General features: G+C 41.0%; 1 protein-coding gene and 1 long non-coding RNA gene across 2 annotated transcripts in view; both read left to right on the top strand.

Moving 5' to 3' along the window:
* The window catches only part of OSBPL3 (oxysterol binding protein like 3), a 210,965-nt gene extending 210,486 nt beyond the window's left edge, over positions 1 to 479 (top strand). Inside the window, exon 23 of the mRNA XM_049781437.1 lies at positions 369 to 479. Coding sequence (XP_049637394.1) covers positions 369 to 465 — 97 coding nt within the window. The 3' untranslated portion in view covers positions 466 to 479. The remainder of the gene's footprint in view (positions 1 to 368) is intronic.
* Positions 1 to 14,744, top strand: part of LOC126020055 (uncharacterized) — a 1,004,964-nt gene that overhangs the window by 225,895 nt on the left and 764,325 nt on the right. The gene's annotated exons all lie outside the window — the stretch shown is intronic.

Here is a 14,744-nt window from a genome sequence, read left to right as displayed (position 1 = left end):
TATCCCAGCATCCCATATGGTCCCCCAAGCCTGCCAGGGGCAATTTCTGAGCCTATATAGAGCTAGGAGTAACCCCTAAGCGCTGCCGGGTGTGACTCCAAAAAAAAAAAAAAAAAGAGGAAGACAGACTCTTCCCTGGGAAGAGTCTTCTCTCAAGCAGCACTAGGTGTAGGACATCAACATCAACATCAGAAGTGAATCCCTGGTGGCCAGACTTCTGGGTCCCTGGCATTTCACACATGATATCTGGACCTTGCCTGTGTGAGGCAAGGATGTTCTGCAAGGAGGGTGGAATGGAGGAAGGAGAGGGATGAAGAATGTGAGGATGTTTCCAAGAGCCTTTCAGGAAATTCTTTCATCTTTCACAGGAAATCTGACGATGACGCTTGGGTGAGCAATGGAACCTATTTGGAACTTAGGAAAGATCTTGGTTTTTCTACACTCGATCATCCTGTCTTGTGGTGAAGAGAGAAAGGATGGCGGACCTCCTGCTTCTCCTGTGATTTGCTTTTCAAAGCCTCAAAACTGCATCTCTATACTTAAAAGATAGTGTCTGGAATGATCACTTGTGCTTAGCTTAATGTTGGAAGTATTTAAGCATATATTTTTCTTCAGTAGGTTTCTTTATCATTTTCAATGTTATCACAATTGTTTATATGAATGTAGAATAAACACCTTACTTTTATATATAAACTATTTAATAAAAGCAAAAATATTGAATGTTAATGTGTGGGTTATAATAGAAGCTTTAACACTAATTTTCCGAAGGTTAGGAAAATTCAAATTAAATGTATGCCTTATAAAAATTGTTAAAGAAAAAATATCTCTCTCCCAGGTGCATTAAGTAATAAGATTCCTTTGTATCAGAGTGGTAGTATAATGGGTCAGGCAATTGCCTTGCATGTAGCTGTCCTGGGTTCGATCCCCAGCATCTTATATGGTTCCCCAAACTCTCTGGGAGTGATTCATGAGTGCAGAACCAAGAACAACCTCAGAGCACCAGCAGGTATGACCCAGAAACTATAAAAGAAAGAAGATACCCAGTATTATCTATCCCTTAGTAAGCTACCCGAGTTTAATTTGGTAGCTCAGATATCTTTTGCCTCAGACAAATTTCAAATTGTTCACCTAGAACAATTCTGCTGGTACTAGAGTATGAGGAATATTTGTGTGGCTTAGGGATGGTATAAAATCCCCGGAATGTGTGGCTTAATATAGGATGGATCTAGCTCTTCCTGAAGAAGCAGCATTTGAATCATTCTTCCTTATAGTTATCTTATGGCCTTAAGTGCGAAATAGTACCATGTAACTCTGGGAAATTATTAATCTGAGAAAATCCCTTTAATTAAATTGCATTCCAGAAAGGTGGTAGACCATTTTTTCTTAGTGAGAGGTGAACCCTGGGTAAATTGATAAAGTTTTTTTCCCACTCTCTGGCTTTCCTTACTGTCCCCCTAAACCTTGTGGACAGCAGGTGTCCTGTATGAGTGTCAAACACAAAGCACTCCCGTAATTTGACTTTCTAAAGATTTAGCAAACTAAACTGATTGTTTTAAATAACAACATGTTTTTCTTAAATGCTGTTTTTGGTATTTTCTACCTCTTAATAAAATCCATATTTTAGATCTTCTATAACATTATTGACCATCTGCCTTATAGACAAATGTAGAGAATTTATGTTCTTAGTTTATGTTGCATTCCGACAAATATTTCAATGTTTTGTTCCTTTCCTACCTTTTCTTTCCTCTCCTTTCCTCATACCATTCTTTCTGTGAGTTTTACAGCAGTCTTGAGTAATAGAGATTCTAACTACCTAAATGAGAAACTTCTGTCTTTTTCAATGTATTACTTCAAATTATGATAATGGAATTTATGCTGAAGTTGATTGTATTACCAATGCAATTCCAACTTCTGCCTAAATTACATTAAAACCAAAGCCTGATTTTTGAGCCTTTTACTCTAATGTCCATAACAATTTTATGGATTATTAAGTATAATACTGTGGCAAAAAGATTTCTCCAGAAAATATTTTTAAGATACTTAGACCATTTTAATGCATGTAGAATGCTACAATGATAAGTAGAATAAATATCAGGGGAGAAAAAAAATCCTTGATTTTTCAAGGTCACATCAAATAATACATTGAACAATACTGTATTTTCACCATGGAGAGTTATTTAAAGTACATCTTACCCTTTTGGGCCCTGATAATGAGTGACTACACCATAAATCAGTTAACAATTTATTAAATGATTCACTCCATTTTATAAAAAATGTCAAGATGGACATAATGTGAATTTCATCTCCATCCTCCAATTTCATGGTGTGTTCTTTGCTCTTTTCAACTATATGTCCAAATTCTCAAACAGGAGCACACAGGCTACAGATTTAAAGATTCTCCAGAGGAGAACAAATCTGGTTTTTGCAATGCAAAGGAAAAGGTGAGACTTTGGTAGCCCTGACTGTTAAATAAACCTGCTCCAGAAACTGGCACAAAAATTGTGAAAGAGAAGCCTGAATCGATGTAGCTCTGGCTACAGTATTTAATTCCTCCAATGCTGTTGTTTCAGATGCTCTTATGCTTTATTTTGGAATTAAGAAGCTGACTGGACCAAATATGCCTGACTTGAAACAGGAATGGAATAAAATAGAACATGATTCAGAATTACTGCAGATTTAGAAATTCATTTAGAAATTTAGAAATCCAGTGGCATCATCGAAAGTTTTTCTGAAATGTAAACAACTTGGTGAGACATCTATATATTATAATTGTAAAACTACCTTGAGGAGGGAAATGGCTTTTTCTACCTTCAGCTTCTCTCCTCAATAAGTACCTAATTTGCTCCCTGAGCACAGAGCCAGGAGTAAGCCCTGAGCATTACCAGGCATAGTCCAACCTGCCCACCCCCAAATAAAAGGTATGTAAATTTTAGCTCAGGGATATTTCCTATTGTGATATGAAAATTGAGAGTTGGCATTGTTTAGGGAGATCAAGACCAAGTTTCTTTTTCTGCACTTTGAAATTTCTGATTTAGTAATCACAAGGACCAGAGAGAGCATGCAAAGGGTGAGCTTATGCTTTTTGTGCAGGAAGTCGGAGTTCCATCCCTGCACCACCTGCCATCCCCCCAGCACCGCCAGGATCCAACCCCAAAACTGGGAAGTTGCCTCAGACCACCACTGAGTGTGGCCTCCTTCAATTTCGAAAGAATAACATCCAGTACTGCACCATGTGAAATAAATTTTAGTTACCATTTTAATTTTAAGAGAAAAGGCAAGAAGGAGTTTATTAGGAATGTGTGTCCCTACCATCTATTTGAGGTGGCCCAGATAAAAACTAATAACTCTCCCTGCAGCCTCCTTTAGACAGTCACTGAAAACACAGACTCAAAGAGTGCAGCAATTGGGCTATTGCAGAGAATATTGAATTAGCCTTCATTTCACTCCCGATCATTCCATGCAGAGTTTAGAACAATTGCTCAGATGATCTTGCAAATGAAACTTGCTAAAGTCATCCATCTTGCTGCCAGTGTTCCCCTTGTTTTGCTCTGCAGGGCAGCCACTGAGAAAGATGTTCCCCTTCTCCCCTGGGTCAGATGTTAGTTCCATTCTTCAAGGCAACTTGTCCTTGGAGGTTCACTTGCCCAAAGTTGGGCAGTCTCTAGCAGGAATTAAACAAGGCACATTTGGGCTCCAGTTCACTTATCTCGAGACCCAAGAATGCCTGCCTGGTCCCAACACTCCTCGGGAGCTGCCTAGGGGACCCTGGGAAAGATCAGCATAACGACTAACTTTCCTTCTTGCTGTTTCCTTCCTCAGGGCTTCTGCTTTTCCTATATTCTACTTTTAATTACTTCCAGCACATCATTTGCTTCAAGGCCTGTGCTGCATTCCATTTCCAATTTATGCTGAATGGTCTCATTCCTCTATTGATAAGGTCACCCTTAAAAGAAAAATCTAGTGTATTTGGCTGTTGAAACATGCTGTAGGGTTATGGCTAGACTACAAATATTTACCTTCTAGCTGTGATAGGCTATCCCTATACCTTTCAGCTATGAGTCGGAGCAATTGTGCTTATGGTTTTCGAAAGAAGTAGTTTCAGTGTATTGGCATAATTTATTCAACTGTCTTTCATTTTGATACTAATATCAACATAAATCTATTTTTGCTACCAGATGATAGCTATTTTCATGTGTGCAGTTTTTCTCTCCATTGTATTAGTCTTTCTTCTCTGTTGAAATATTGTCTCCATACAGAGCTATGAATTATGACATTTTAAAATGTAAGCCATTTTCTGGGTTTTGGGGAATGCAGTGATCAGATGTTAATTTATTTTGTGATGATTTTTATCTTCCTCTGTGACCTATGGAGGTCTTTTTGTTTTTAATGGATATTTGTAAATCTTCTAACCATTTATACTATTGTTTTCTGTTGAAATTCCATACCACCACCTCTATCCCTCTTCGGCCTCCTCCCTCTCCCCAAGAATAAACTACTAATTTGTTTCTCCTTGTATAGCTAGTTAACTGTGAATAAATACCTAGGAAAAGTCACCACATTGTCTTTGTTTTACCAGATTGATGGGTCTATGTGACTTCTGGAAAGCAAGAAAGGACTGGTTTATTATTGCAGCCATCTCTTCTAAGCTCTTTGGAAGAAGCATACCCAATTATTTAAAGTGAGAGGGGATAGAAATAGTATCTGTTGATTCCATAATTTCCAAGGTTTACTACAAGCCATCTCTTAAATTAGGGGCCCTGTAGCTAACCCTGGTTTGATCCTCACCCCACATAGGATCTTTTAGTTGAGCCCCAACAAGGAGCCCCCTTTGCTTACCCCAGGATGCTATGGAAATAGCATCATTTTCAATGTATCTGGACAAGTAACTGAAAGTGCTGACTCCTTAGGTTAATTCAGTGACTGACTTATGATCTAAATTGTGTCATTTATTATTTCTAAGAACACTCTGAGCTTTTTCTGAATTTCATTTGTGTAAAATAAATTTCTATGTTTTGAAATTACCATACACACTGTATTTCCAACCCTGGGTGAACCTTAAATGAACAGGTATGTAGCAGTTAGCCACAAAGAATTAATAAACCAAGCCAGTCAGGAGAGAGCTATGGACTCAGTAACTTCTCACCTCATGGTCTCCCTGCACATCAAGCCAAATTTACCTTTCTTTATTCTCAGTACAAAGTCAACCAAGTGGGAGAGGGTGGATGAGATTTAGGTGGACTTTTGCATATCAAAGGAATAGATGAAAGGAAAGAAATTTGTGGAATGCCTTTGTTTTGGGTAATAGCTGAGTGTCTTCTAACAATTTGGTTCTGCTGATGTATTTGTTGTGTTGTACCAGATCCTGATAGTCAGATACCACACATCACTTTTCTGAATCACTTTTAAGACCACTGAGAAGACCATCTGATTTGGCTCATGTCACTTGATTGGATGGCCACTTTAAAAGGAAAGCAAGCAAGCAAGCTAGAAAAAAACATATGAGAACATTTTGTGATTTGCATATAAGAATGATGAAATTATTGTCATCAGTTTTCATGTATGCATTATGATATTGCCTTTTTTTTTTTTTTTTTTTTTGGTTTTTGGTTTTTGGGTCACACCCGGCACCACTCAGGGTTACTCCTGGCTCTATGCTCAGTAATCACCACTGGCAGGCACAGGGAACCATATGGGATGCTGGGATTCGAACCACCGTCCTTCTGCATGAAAGGCAAACACCTTACCTTCATGCTATCTCTCCGGCCCCGATATTGCCTGTTGATCTGAATAAGAACCTGCCTTTAGTAGAGGGCCATTTTCCAGCATTTATTTAAAATAGTTCTGGGTGGTATGAACACTAGAGACCATCTGTAAGGGCAAATATATTCAGCAGATTATGTTCAGCACACAGAATTTATTTTAGCATGATAACTGTTCCTGGAATAGGTGCTCAAACATCTCAAGGTGTCATCTCTGAGGAACAGTCAAATGTAGTAGAGTTCCAGGCCATTAGCTTATAATCATAGTTAACATTCTTTTCTAATCATACCAGGGGAATACTCAGCATTCCTGTCATTAACACTCACAGTTGCCAGCAAAGTTGGATCTTGTTCTTTAGTAGACACCAGTCAAGAGTTTCTTAGAACTCACTTGCGTCTTTGAGTACCTGTTATATATGGAGGCCTTTATAATATTTCTCTATATATCCTTATCTCTGCCTGTTGTCCCACCTACGATCTTCCAGGTGGGGGCGCTTTTGAGAGCCTATAGTTGTCCAGCGAGGTGCTCAGGGTTTATTTTTTTTTTTGGGGGGGGGGGGGACTGCTAGCTGCCAAGCTCTGGGCTTTTGGAACTGCTAGCAGGCTGACAAAGGATTCTGCGCCCGACCTTCTTGCCTTTTCAACCCCCTGTCTGTGTGGATTATTTGCTGCGGATATATATTACCAGGATCACTTCCCCATCCTAGGGGATAGAAGAATGGGAATCAATTTCTCATCCTGGGAGCTCTTTGAGGATCCATCGATAACCAGTCTAGGAGTAAATGTGAATCAACAAGTACCTACAGAAAACAGAACCCAACTCGGCCCCTTCCAGGCCCTGCACGGTTTCAAGCAGATTGGCCACAGCTGGAAGTCATTGCCTCTGCAGCTAGGCTCCATGCTTGGAAGGAAGAGGAGCTCGAGTTTCCTGGACAGACTGAAGCAGAGACTTTACCAGAGTAAAGAAGAGGACACAGTCTCTTACTCCTCTGCTTCCATTCTCCCCTGTGAAAACCGAGGAGCCCCTAATTTCTATTCTTTGAAGTCAGCTCCTAATCCAGTGGAAGGCCCTCAGCAAACAAGATCGGCCCTGGACCTCATATTCGTGGCACAAGTTCACCTCTATCTTCAGAGCAATGTTTGGTAAGTAAATAGATTGAAATGCTTTTCTCTCTTTCTCCCTCTCTCCTCTCACTTTCCTACTCTTCCTTCCTTCCTTCCTCCCCTTCCTCCCCTTCCTTCCTCCCCTCCTTCCTCCCCTTCCTCCCCTTCCTTCCTCCCTCCCCTTCCTCCCCTTCCTTCCTCCCCGTCCTTCCTCCCTCCCCTTCCTCCCCTTCCTCCCCTTCCTCCCCTTCCTTCCTCCCCTTCCTTCCTCCCCTTCCTTCCTCCCTCCCTTCCTCCCCTTCCTTCCTCCCCTTCCTTCCTCCCTCCCTTCCTCCCCTTCCTCCCCTTCCTTCCTCCCTCCCTTCCTCCTCTTCCTCCCCTTCCTTCCTCCCCTTCCTCCCCTTCCTCCCCTTCCTTCCTCCCTTCCTCCCCTTCCTCCCCTTCCTTCCTTCCTCCCCTTCCTCCCCTTCTTCCTCCCCTTCCTTCCTTCCTTCCTTCCTCCCCTTCCTCCCCTTCCTTCCTCCCCTTCCTTCCTTCCTTCCTTCCTTCCTTCCTTCCTTCCTTCCTTCCTTCCTTCCTTCCTTCCTTCCTTCTCTCCCTCCCTCCATCCCTCCCTCCCTAGCAGTGCTCAGTGACTATTCCCAAGTGGTGCTCAGGTAACCTTGTGGTCAGGGTATAGGACCCAGGGTGCACCAGACCTTTGGACCATTCTCTGATTCCAGAGAAAACAGATTGGAAAGGAAACTCACCCAGTGTTGCTCTAGGATTACTCTTGGCTCTGTATTCCTGGGGTTGCTTGGAGGATCCTATATAGTATTGGGGATCAAACGATTGTTTGATTGTTAACTGCATGCAAGACAACTGCCTTAGTTCCCTGTATTATCTCTCTGGACTGAGAAGATAGATTTGTTGTTTATATTGTCACTCATTTAATCAAGGTTAAACGTTGATTTATCTTTGGTTTAAAAATAACTAAAATCAGAAACCTTTTGTTCTACAGAATTGTTTTTAACATACGTTTAATTTTTACTTTAGAGCCATGCCCAGCAGTGCTCATGAATTACTGCTGGCTCTGTGCTCAAACGTCACTCCTGGAGGTTTAGGGTACCATATAGGATACTGGGAGGTCAAACCAGGGCCAATTGTTGTGTGTAAGGTAAGCACTTCCCACTGTTCTGTCTCTCTAAACCCCTGTTCTGCACAATCTATTTTTTTTTTTTTTTTTTGGCCATACCCAGTGACGCTCAGAGGTTATTCCTGGCTATGTACTCAGAAATCGCTCCTGGCTTGGGGGACCATATGGGACATATGGGACACCAGGGGATCGAACTGCAGTCCATCCTAGGTTAGCAAGTACACCCTACCACTTGTGCCACTGCTCCAGCAGTTCTGCACAATCTTTAATAAACTAAGGGTAAACTTTTTTTTAATGCTGTAATTTAAAAAGATGAGACTGAAGAAGAAACATCAACTCACACAAATATTCTAAAGTTTGACTAATGTCCTAGAAATTATAATATATATATAAAAACACAAGTATAGAATCTAGTTGAATAACATTAGCATTTATTTTTTTAAATTCATAAACACTTTCATTGAAAGATAACTGTGAGATACACAGTTACAAAATTGTTCATGATTGGGTTTCATTCATACAATGTATAACACCATTCACCAGTGCATATTTCCTACCACCAGGATCTTCAGTTTCCCTCCCACCTTTCCCCCTACCTACCTCTGTGGCAGACATTTTTCTTTTTTCCTTTTAAGCACTGTGGTTTGCAATATTGTTACTGAGGGGTATCATGCATATCACTTTATCTCCTTTCAGCACTCTGTTGTTGTCCAGAGTGATCATTTCTAACTAAAAAGTATTGTCATAGTGGTCTCTTCTTTGCCCTATCAGCACTCCCTGCTCTTGGTGGCAAGCTTCCTACTATGGACTGATGCTCTGACCCTCATTTCTATTGTCTTTGGATACTAATATCATATTATCTTTTATATCACACAAATTAATATTTAATGTAACATAATGAATGGATGGATTTAACTGCTCACCATGGAACTGGGATCCTACCTTCATAATTTTTCCTAGGACTTTGAAAGTGGCATATTGTGAAAGCCACGTGCTTCATTTCTCTAAATTTTTCACATTGTTTCTGTCTGTTTATTGCTGTATTTTGATTTGGGGGGCCACACCTGGCAGTACTCAGGGATGACTCTTGCCTCTGCACTCAGGGATCACTCCTGGCAGTGCTTGGCAGACCATATGGGATGCCAGAGGTTGAACCCAGGTTGACCATATGTAAGGCAAGTGCCCTACCTACTATGCTGTTGCTCTACTGTCTTTGAGATGTACTGGTTGAGGCCTGTCACTGCCTTTCCCTGTCACACCCCAGAAATACTTGGCAAAGAACTGCAGGAAGGGAAAGGCAGGTATTGTGGTAGAATCTCTGAGGAAGAGTGACTGAGTTAGGAGCAAGAATATCATTTTTTCTCTGCCGTAAAAGTTTCCTGTTTTAGTGAGAAGCCAATGGGTCAGTCAAAAAGCACAATGTGGTGAGAAGGTCCTCACAGGGGACACTAAGTGAAAAGGAGAAGACTGGCAGGGCTCACCTCATCCCTGTTTTATAAACGTTGTGGGGCAGGACTTCAGTCTGAGGAAAATAAGGAGGCTTTGGCAAGTGGAGAAATCTGGGGTTGGAATATGAATCATGTATGACTAATGGTTCCTTCCGTGACAGTTAAGCCATCAAGTGGCTACTCAACTAACATCACAAGAAAATGTTTGCTGTGTCACAATATCTAGTTTCCCTAGCTCAGAGCCATGGGACCACCAGTGCAGAATGAAGACATACAGTGCTGGGAGGGGGCATGCTAAGGAAGTTGGCGATGAGCCAAGGAGCTCTTCTGCACAATTACATTAGTCACACAACCCCCCATATACATATACACACCTTATATCACAAAAAGTCTCCATGCAAGAAAGAGGGACTGTAAGAAATTCTATAGTTCTTCATTTCTTCAGAAGTGACTGCATTACTGGGGAAACTGCCTTTAAAAACTTACAAAATTTTTTCTTCATTTCAGTGTTTTGTTGTGCTTAAACATAAAGTTTTGTCATTTTAACCACGTTTGTCTCTCCTATTTGTCATCCAGCATTGGTGTGTGGCATTAAGACATGGACAGTCTATATCATGATAAACTCAAGGAAGTTGCTTTGATTTTGTTTTTGTTTTTGTTTTGTTTTGTTTTAGGATCACACGTGGAAATACTTAGGACTTACTTCTGGCTCTGTACTCAGTGATAAGACCTGGTGATGCTCAGAGAACCATATGTGCTGCCAGGGACTGAATGCGTACGAGACAAGTGTCTTAACCCCTGATCTAACTCTCCTGCCCCAGTAAATGTATTTTTAAGTGTACATGACAGTAACCTAATTCAGTTTATGGTCTTTTTTTTTTTCAGGGAGGGGGGCACACCCAGGGATACTCAGGGGTTACTCTGAGCAGTGCTTTGAGAACCATATAAGATTCTAGGGCTAGACCCCGGATCAGCCGCATACAAGGCAGATGCCCTACTCACTGTACTATTGCTCTAACCCTCAGTTCATGTTCTATGGGAACATCAGAACTACACTATCTCTTTCTTTGCATCCTTGTTCTCATAATTACAAATAAAAAATTAAAAAAAAAAAAAGAACTACACTATCTTCTGAACTTTTTCATTGTTCCTTCTTAAAATCCTACACTCATATAAACTAAAGTTTAGTCAAGGAGAGCCTTTAGTTAATTTTTTTCTAACCAGTAGATGAAAGCAGGTTTGTGAGGAAGGCCAGATCAGTTATTGACAAGATGAAAGCATGCTTTTCTCACTTGGCAGTTTGTAGTGTGAGGTTTACTTATGCAACCCTGGTATTAAAGTACCGTTTAGGCAATCCTCATTTACCAGAATTTACCAAGGATAAGAAATTAGGCAATTTGATCAATTTGAGGGGATATGAGCAAAGATTAAACTTGCAAATTGTGTCCCCTATAGAATGAAATGCTGACAATAGGATCCCAGCACACTTGTCTCCACATTTAAAGATCTAAACTCCAAGCTTACTTCCAATGTTTACTCAGAACTTGAGAATGGTTCCATGAACTGGAACTCATGCTTTGTGTGTGAGAAACCTGGGTTCAACCCCCAACACTACTGGATATGGCACTCACAAAAATAAAACATACAGGAGCCGTAGCAATAACATACCAGGCAGGGCATTTGCCTTGCATTCAGCTGACCCAGTTTTGACCTCCAACATTCCATATGGTGTCTCTTCCCCTGGCCTGCCAAGAGTGATTTCTGAGCACAGAGCACAGTGATTTCTGTCACCCAAAATAACCCCAAGCAAACAAAAATCATAAAAACAAGCAAAAAAAGACAAAAGATTTCCTCAGATCTATGGCATTATCATTGGCCTCAATGGGTAGGAAAGTAAATTGGGTAGGACTTGGAGAACTTCATTCCAGGTGGGGGGAAATTTGGAGAGGCCACTTGGCTTCTATTAAACTCATTCGGCAGATTCTGTACTGTCACATGTGATCTCAAGAACAGGTGGAAATGTTTTGTAGTTCATCAACAAATATTCAGAAGTGGGGCTGGAGCGGTGGCACAAGCAGTAAGGCATTTGATTGTCCGCACTAGCTTAGGACAGACCATGGTTAGATCCCCCAGCGTCCCATATGGTCCCCCAAACCAGGAGCAATTTCTGAACACATAGCCAGGAGTAATCCCTGATCATCACCGGGTGTGGCCCTCAAAAAAAAAAATATTTAGGAGTATCAGATGTAACTGGTGTGTTTGAGGAAAAGTGAAACCATGTAGATGGTGATTAATAAAAGTAGGGCAGGGAAGTACTTTAGGGTCAGAACTTTGGTTTCTTACTCAGAATGAAATTAAAAGTCAGCAAATATGGTGAAAGGGGCAAGAAATATTCACATATAAAGATTTGAGGCAGACCCTGACATTCCATAGTAATATCCAATAAGTAAGTTAATGAAAATTTAAATCAATGAGTTTGAGTAGAAGCAATGAATGATTGGCTTTGGTTTGGGTCTAGGCTCTGGACACCACATGCAAAGCAAAGGGTGCCCAGCTTGGAGGGTGTCAGTTAAATTCAGGGAGACATTGGGGGTGGTTAAATCGGAATGCAGCAGTCAGAGGAAGTAGAAAGAAATGGAAAATGGCTGAAGGACAAATTAGCAAGGTTGGCTGATGATATAGATGTGGAGTGTGAAGGAAGAGGATGGTCAGGGATGGCTCCAGGTCTGTGGTCTGGCTGTTAGAAGAAAGAAGAAGTTTCCATAAACCATCCTGTAGACTGTGGTTAGAGATGTGGGGAGGAAAGAGAGCCAGTTATTAGTTGCTTTGGGGGGAGGGCAGGGAGATACTTTTTCCCTTCTCAAGTTTATTTAGGCAGCATGATTTACAAAATATTATCGAGTAGATTTCAGGGACTAGAGAGATAGAACAGGGGTTAAGGAACATGCCACTTGCCTTGCATGTAACCAACCCAGTTCAGTTCCCATCCCCTCACATCAACAGTTCCCCACACCCCACCCAAGCACCCCTAGGTATAACCCCAGAGCTAATAATCATAATAATAGAAAGTTTCAGACACTTAATACTCTAACTCAAAACCTACCACCAAAGTGTTATTGTCCCATCAGTACTGAAAGTACTGTAAAACAACGAAGATGCCCTTTAACAGATGAATAGCTGAAGAAACTGTGGTACATATACACAATTGAATATTATGCAGCCATCAGAAGGGATGAAATCATGAAATTTTCCAATGCATGGATGTACATGGAATCTATTATGCTGAGTGAAATAAGTCGGGGGGGAGAGAAAATGCAGAATAGTCTCGTTCATTTATGGGTTTTAAGAAATATAAAAGACATTCTTGCAATAATTTTCAGAGACAAAAGAGAGGAGGGCTGGAAGTTCCAGATCACTACATGAAGCTCACCACAAAGAATGATGAGCTTAGTTAGAGAAATAACTACATTGAGAACTATCCTAACAATGTGAATGAATGAGGGAAGTAGAAAGCCTGTCTACTAGTACTAGTACTCTAATACTAGAGTACTAGTACTCTAGTACAGGTGGGGGAGGGATGGGGAGGAGGGAGATTTGGGACATTGGTGGTGGGGATGTCACACTGGTGAAGGGGGGTATTCTTTACATGACTGAAACTCAACTACAATCATGTTTGTAATCAAGGTGTTTTAAAAAAAGATATATAAAAAAAGAAAGTACTGTAAGTCTACGCAATAGATACTTTATTTTTTAGGTTTGGACTATACCTGGCAGTGCTCGGGCCTTACTCTTGAATCTGTGCTCAGGGATCACTCCTAGTGGATCTCCTGAGATCATACATGGTGCCAGGAATAAAACCCAGGTAAGCTATCTCTCCAGCCCCACAAGAGAAACTTTGAAGGACACAGAAGATATGGCTCAAAAGGCTGGAGCTGACTTTGCATGTAAGAGGCCCAGGATTGATACCCAGCACCTTATAATTGCCCAAGGATTACTAGAAGTGACCCCAGAGCCTAGATCCAGATGTGGCCCCAAAACAAAAAAATGTATTTTCTATTGGGGAGCTTTGGTCCTGCTGTGTCAGTTCTCTAGAATAGTGTTTTTCAATCTTTTTGTGCAGAGGCACACCACCATTAGAAAATGTTAAAAAAATTTAACTCTGTGCCTATATTGACTGTATATAAAGTAATTTTCTTAAATAGGAATCAAATAAATACAAAGAAAGTATTTTATAATTGTCCATATTTCTGTTCACTTACTCAGTGTGAAACATGGGCCGGTTTGGCTGAACACAAAGCTGATATTCTGGCAGGAATCGAAGAAAGACACACATGTAGCTCTTTGTGAACAGCTCTCAGTCTCTCTGTCTTTAGTTTTTATAGTAATCGGGCTTGAAAAGCTCATCTCACACAGATATGTAGTGGAAAATGGGAGCAATGCCAAAATAGCTTTGTTTACAGAAAGGGGAACTCCTTGGCAGTCTCCAACCAAAAACTGCCCAAAGGTAGATCAGCAAATCTTAGCTTAAAACCACGATTTTTGTCTCAGTTCAGTTAGTTCCTCCTGCTCCTGTAAAGTCATGTCCTTTCCACCAACTGATGCTGAGCTATCAGGGTCCCCAACCCAGTCAAGGCATTCAGTGGAGACTGAAGAGAAAGAAAATGACAACTTCTCCTCAAGAGTTTTTAAATGTTTAACTATTACCTCACACAGTGCAGTAGTATGAACACCTTGCCAATGCTTGGTGAATGTGAACATATCAAGATTACCCCTTTTCACGTGTTGATGCCAGAATTGCACCTTTGAACAGATTCCATTTATTTTATCTGAACTTGTAAGCAGGTTTTCATTTCTACCTTGCATTTGTGTGTTCAGTTCATTCAGATGATGAAAAATATCTGTCAGGTATGCCAGCCTTGCACACAACTCCTCATTTGCAAGTAGCTTTGCATAATCTGACCTCTCATTTGTCAGAAACACTTTTAAGTTCCTCCCGCAGCTCATACACACAAACCAAGACCTTGCCATACGACATCTACCAGACCACTGTATGAAACGGCAAGGTTTTATGCTTTGCTCCCATCTCCTCACACAAAGCTGCACACAACGTTGTCCAACTCAGGAACTAGGTCTGCTGGTAAAGTCTTGGCTACGAGGGCCTCACAGTGTAAAAACCAATGCATAACAATCATATCTGGATTTCTTTCCTTCGCTCTGCTTACAAAGCCTTTGGTGCGCCCGACCATGGCTGCAGCTTCATTGGTGCAGACACTTGTGCAGTTTTCCCAATTAAGTTCT

The sequence above is a fragment of the Suncus etruscus genome, chromosome 10 (assembly GCF_024139225.1).
Source record: "Suncus etruscus isolate mSunEtr1 chromosome 10, mSunEtr1.pri.cur, whole genome shotgun sequence".
Lineage (NCBI taxonomy): Eukaryota > Metazoa > Chordata > Mammalia > Eulipotyphla > Soricidae > Suncus > Suncus etruscus.
The sequence above is the reverse complement of the archived record's forward strand: the minus strand, read 5'-3'. Positions and strand labels throughout refer to the sequence as shown.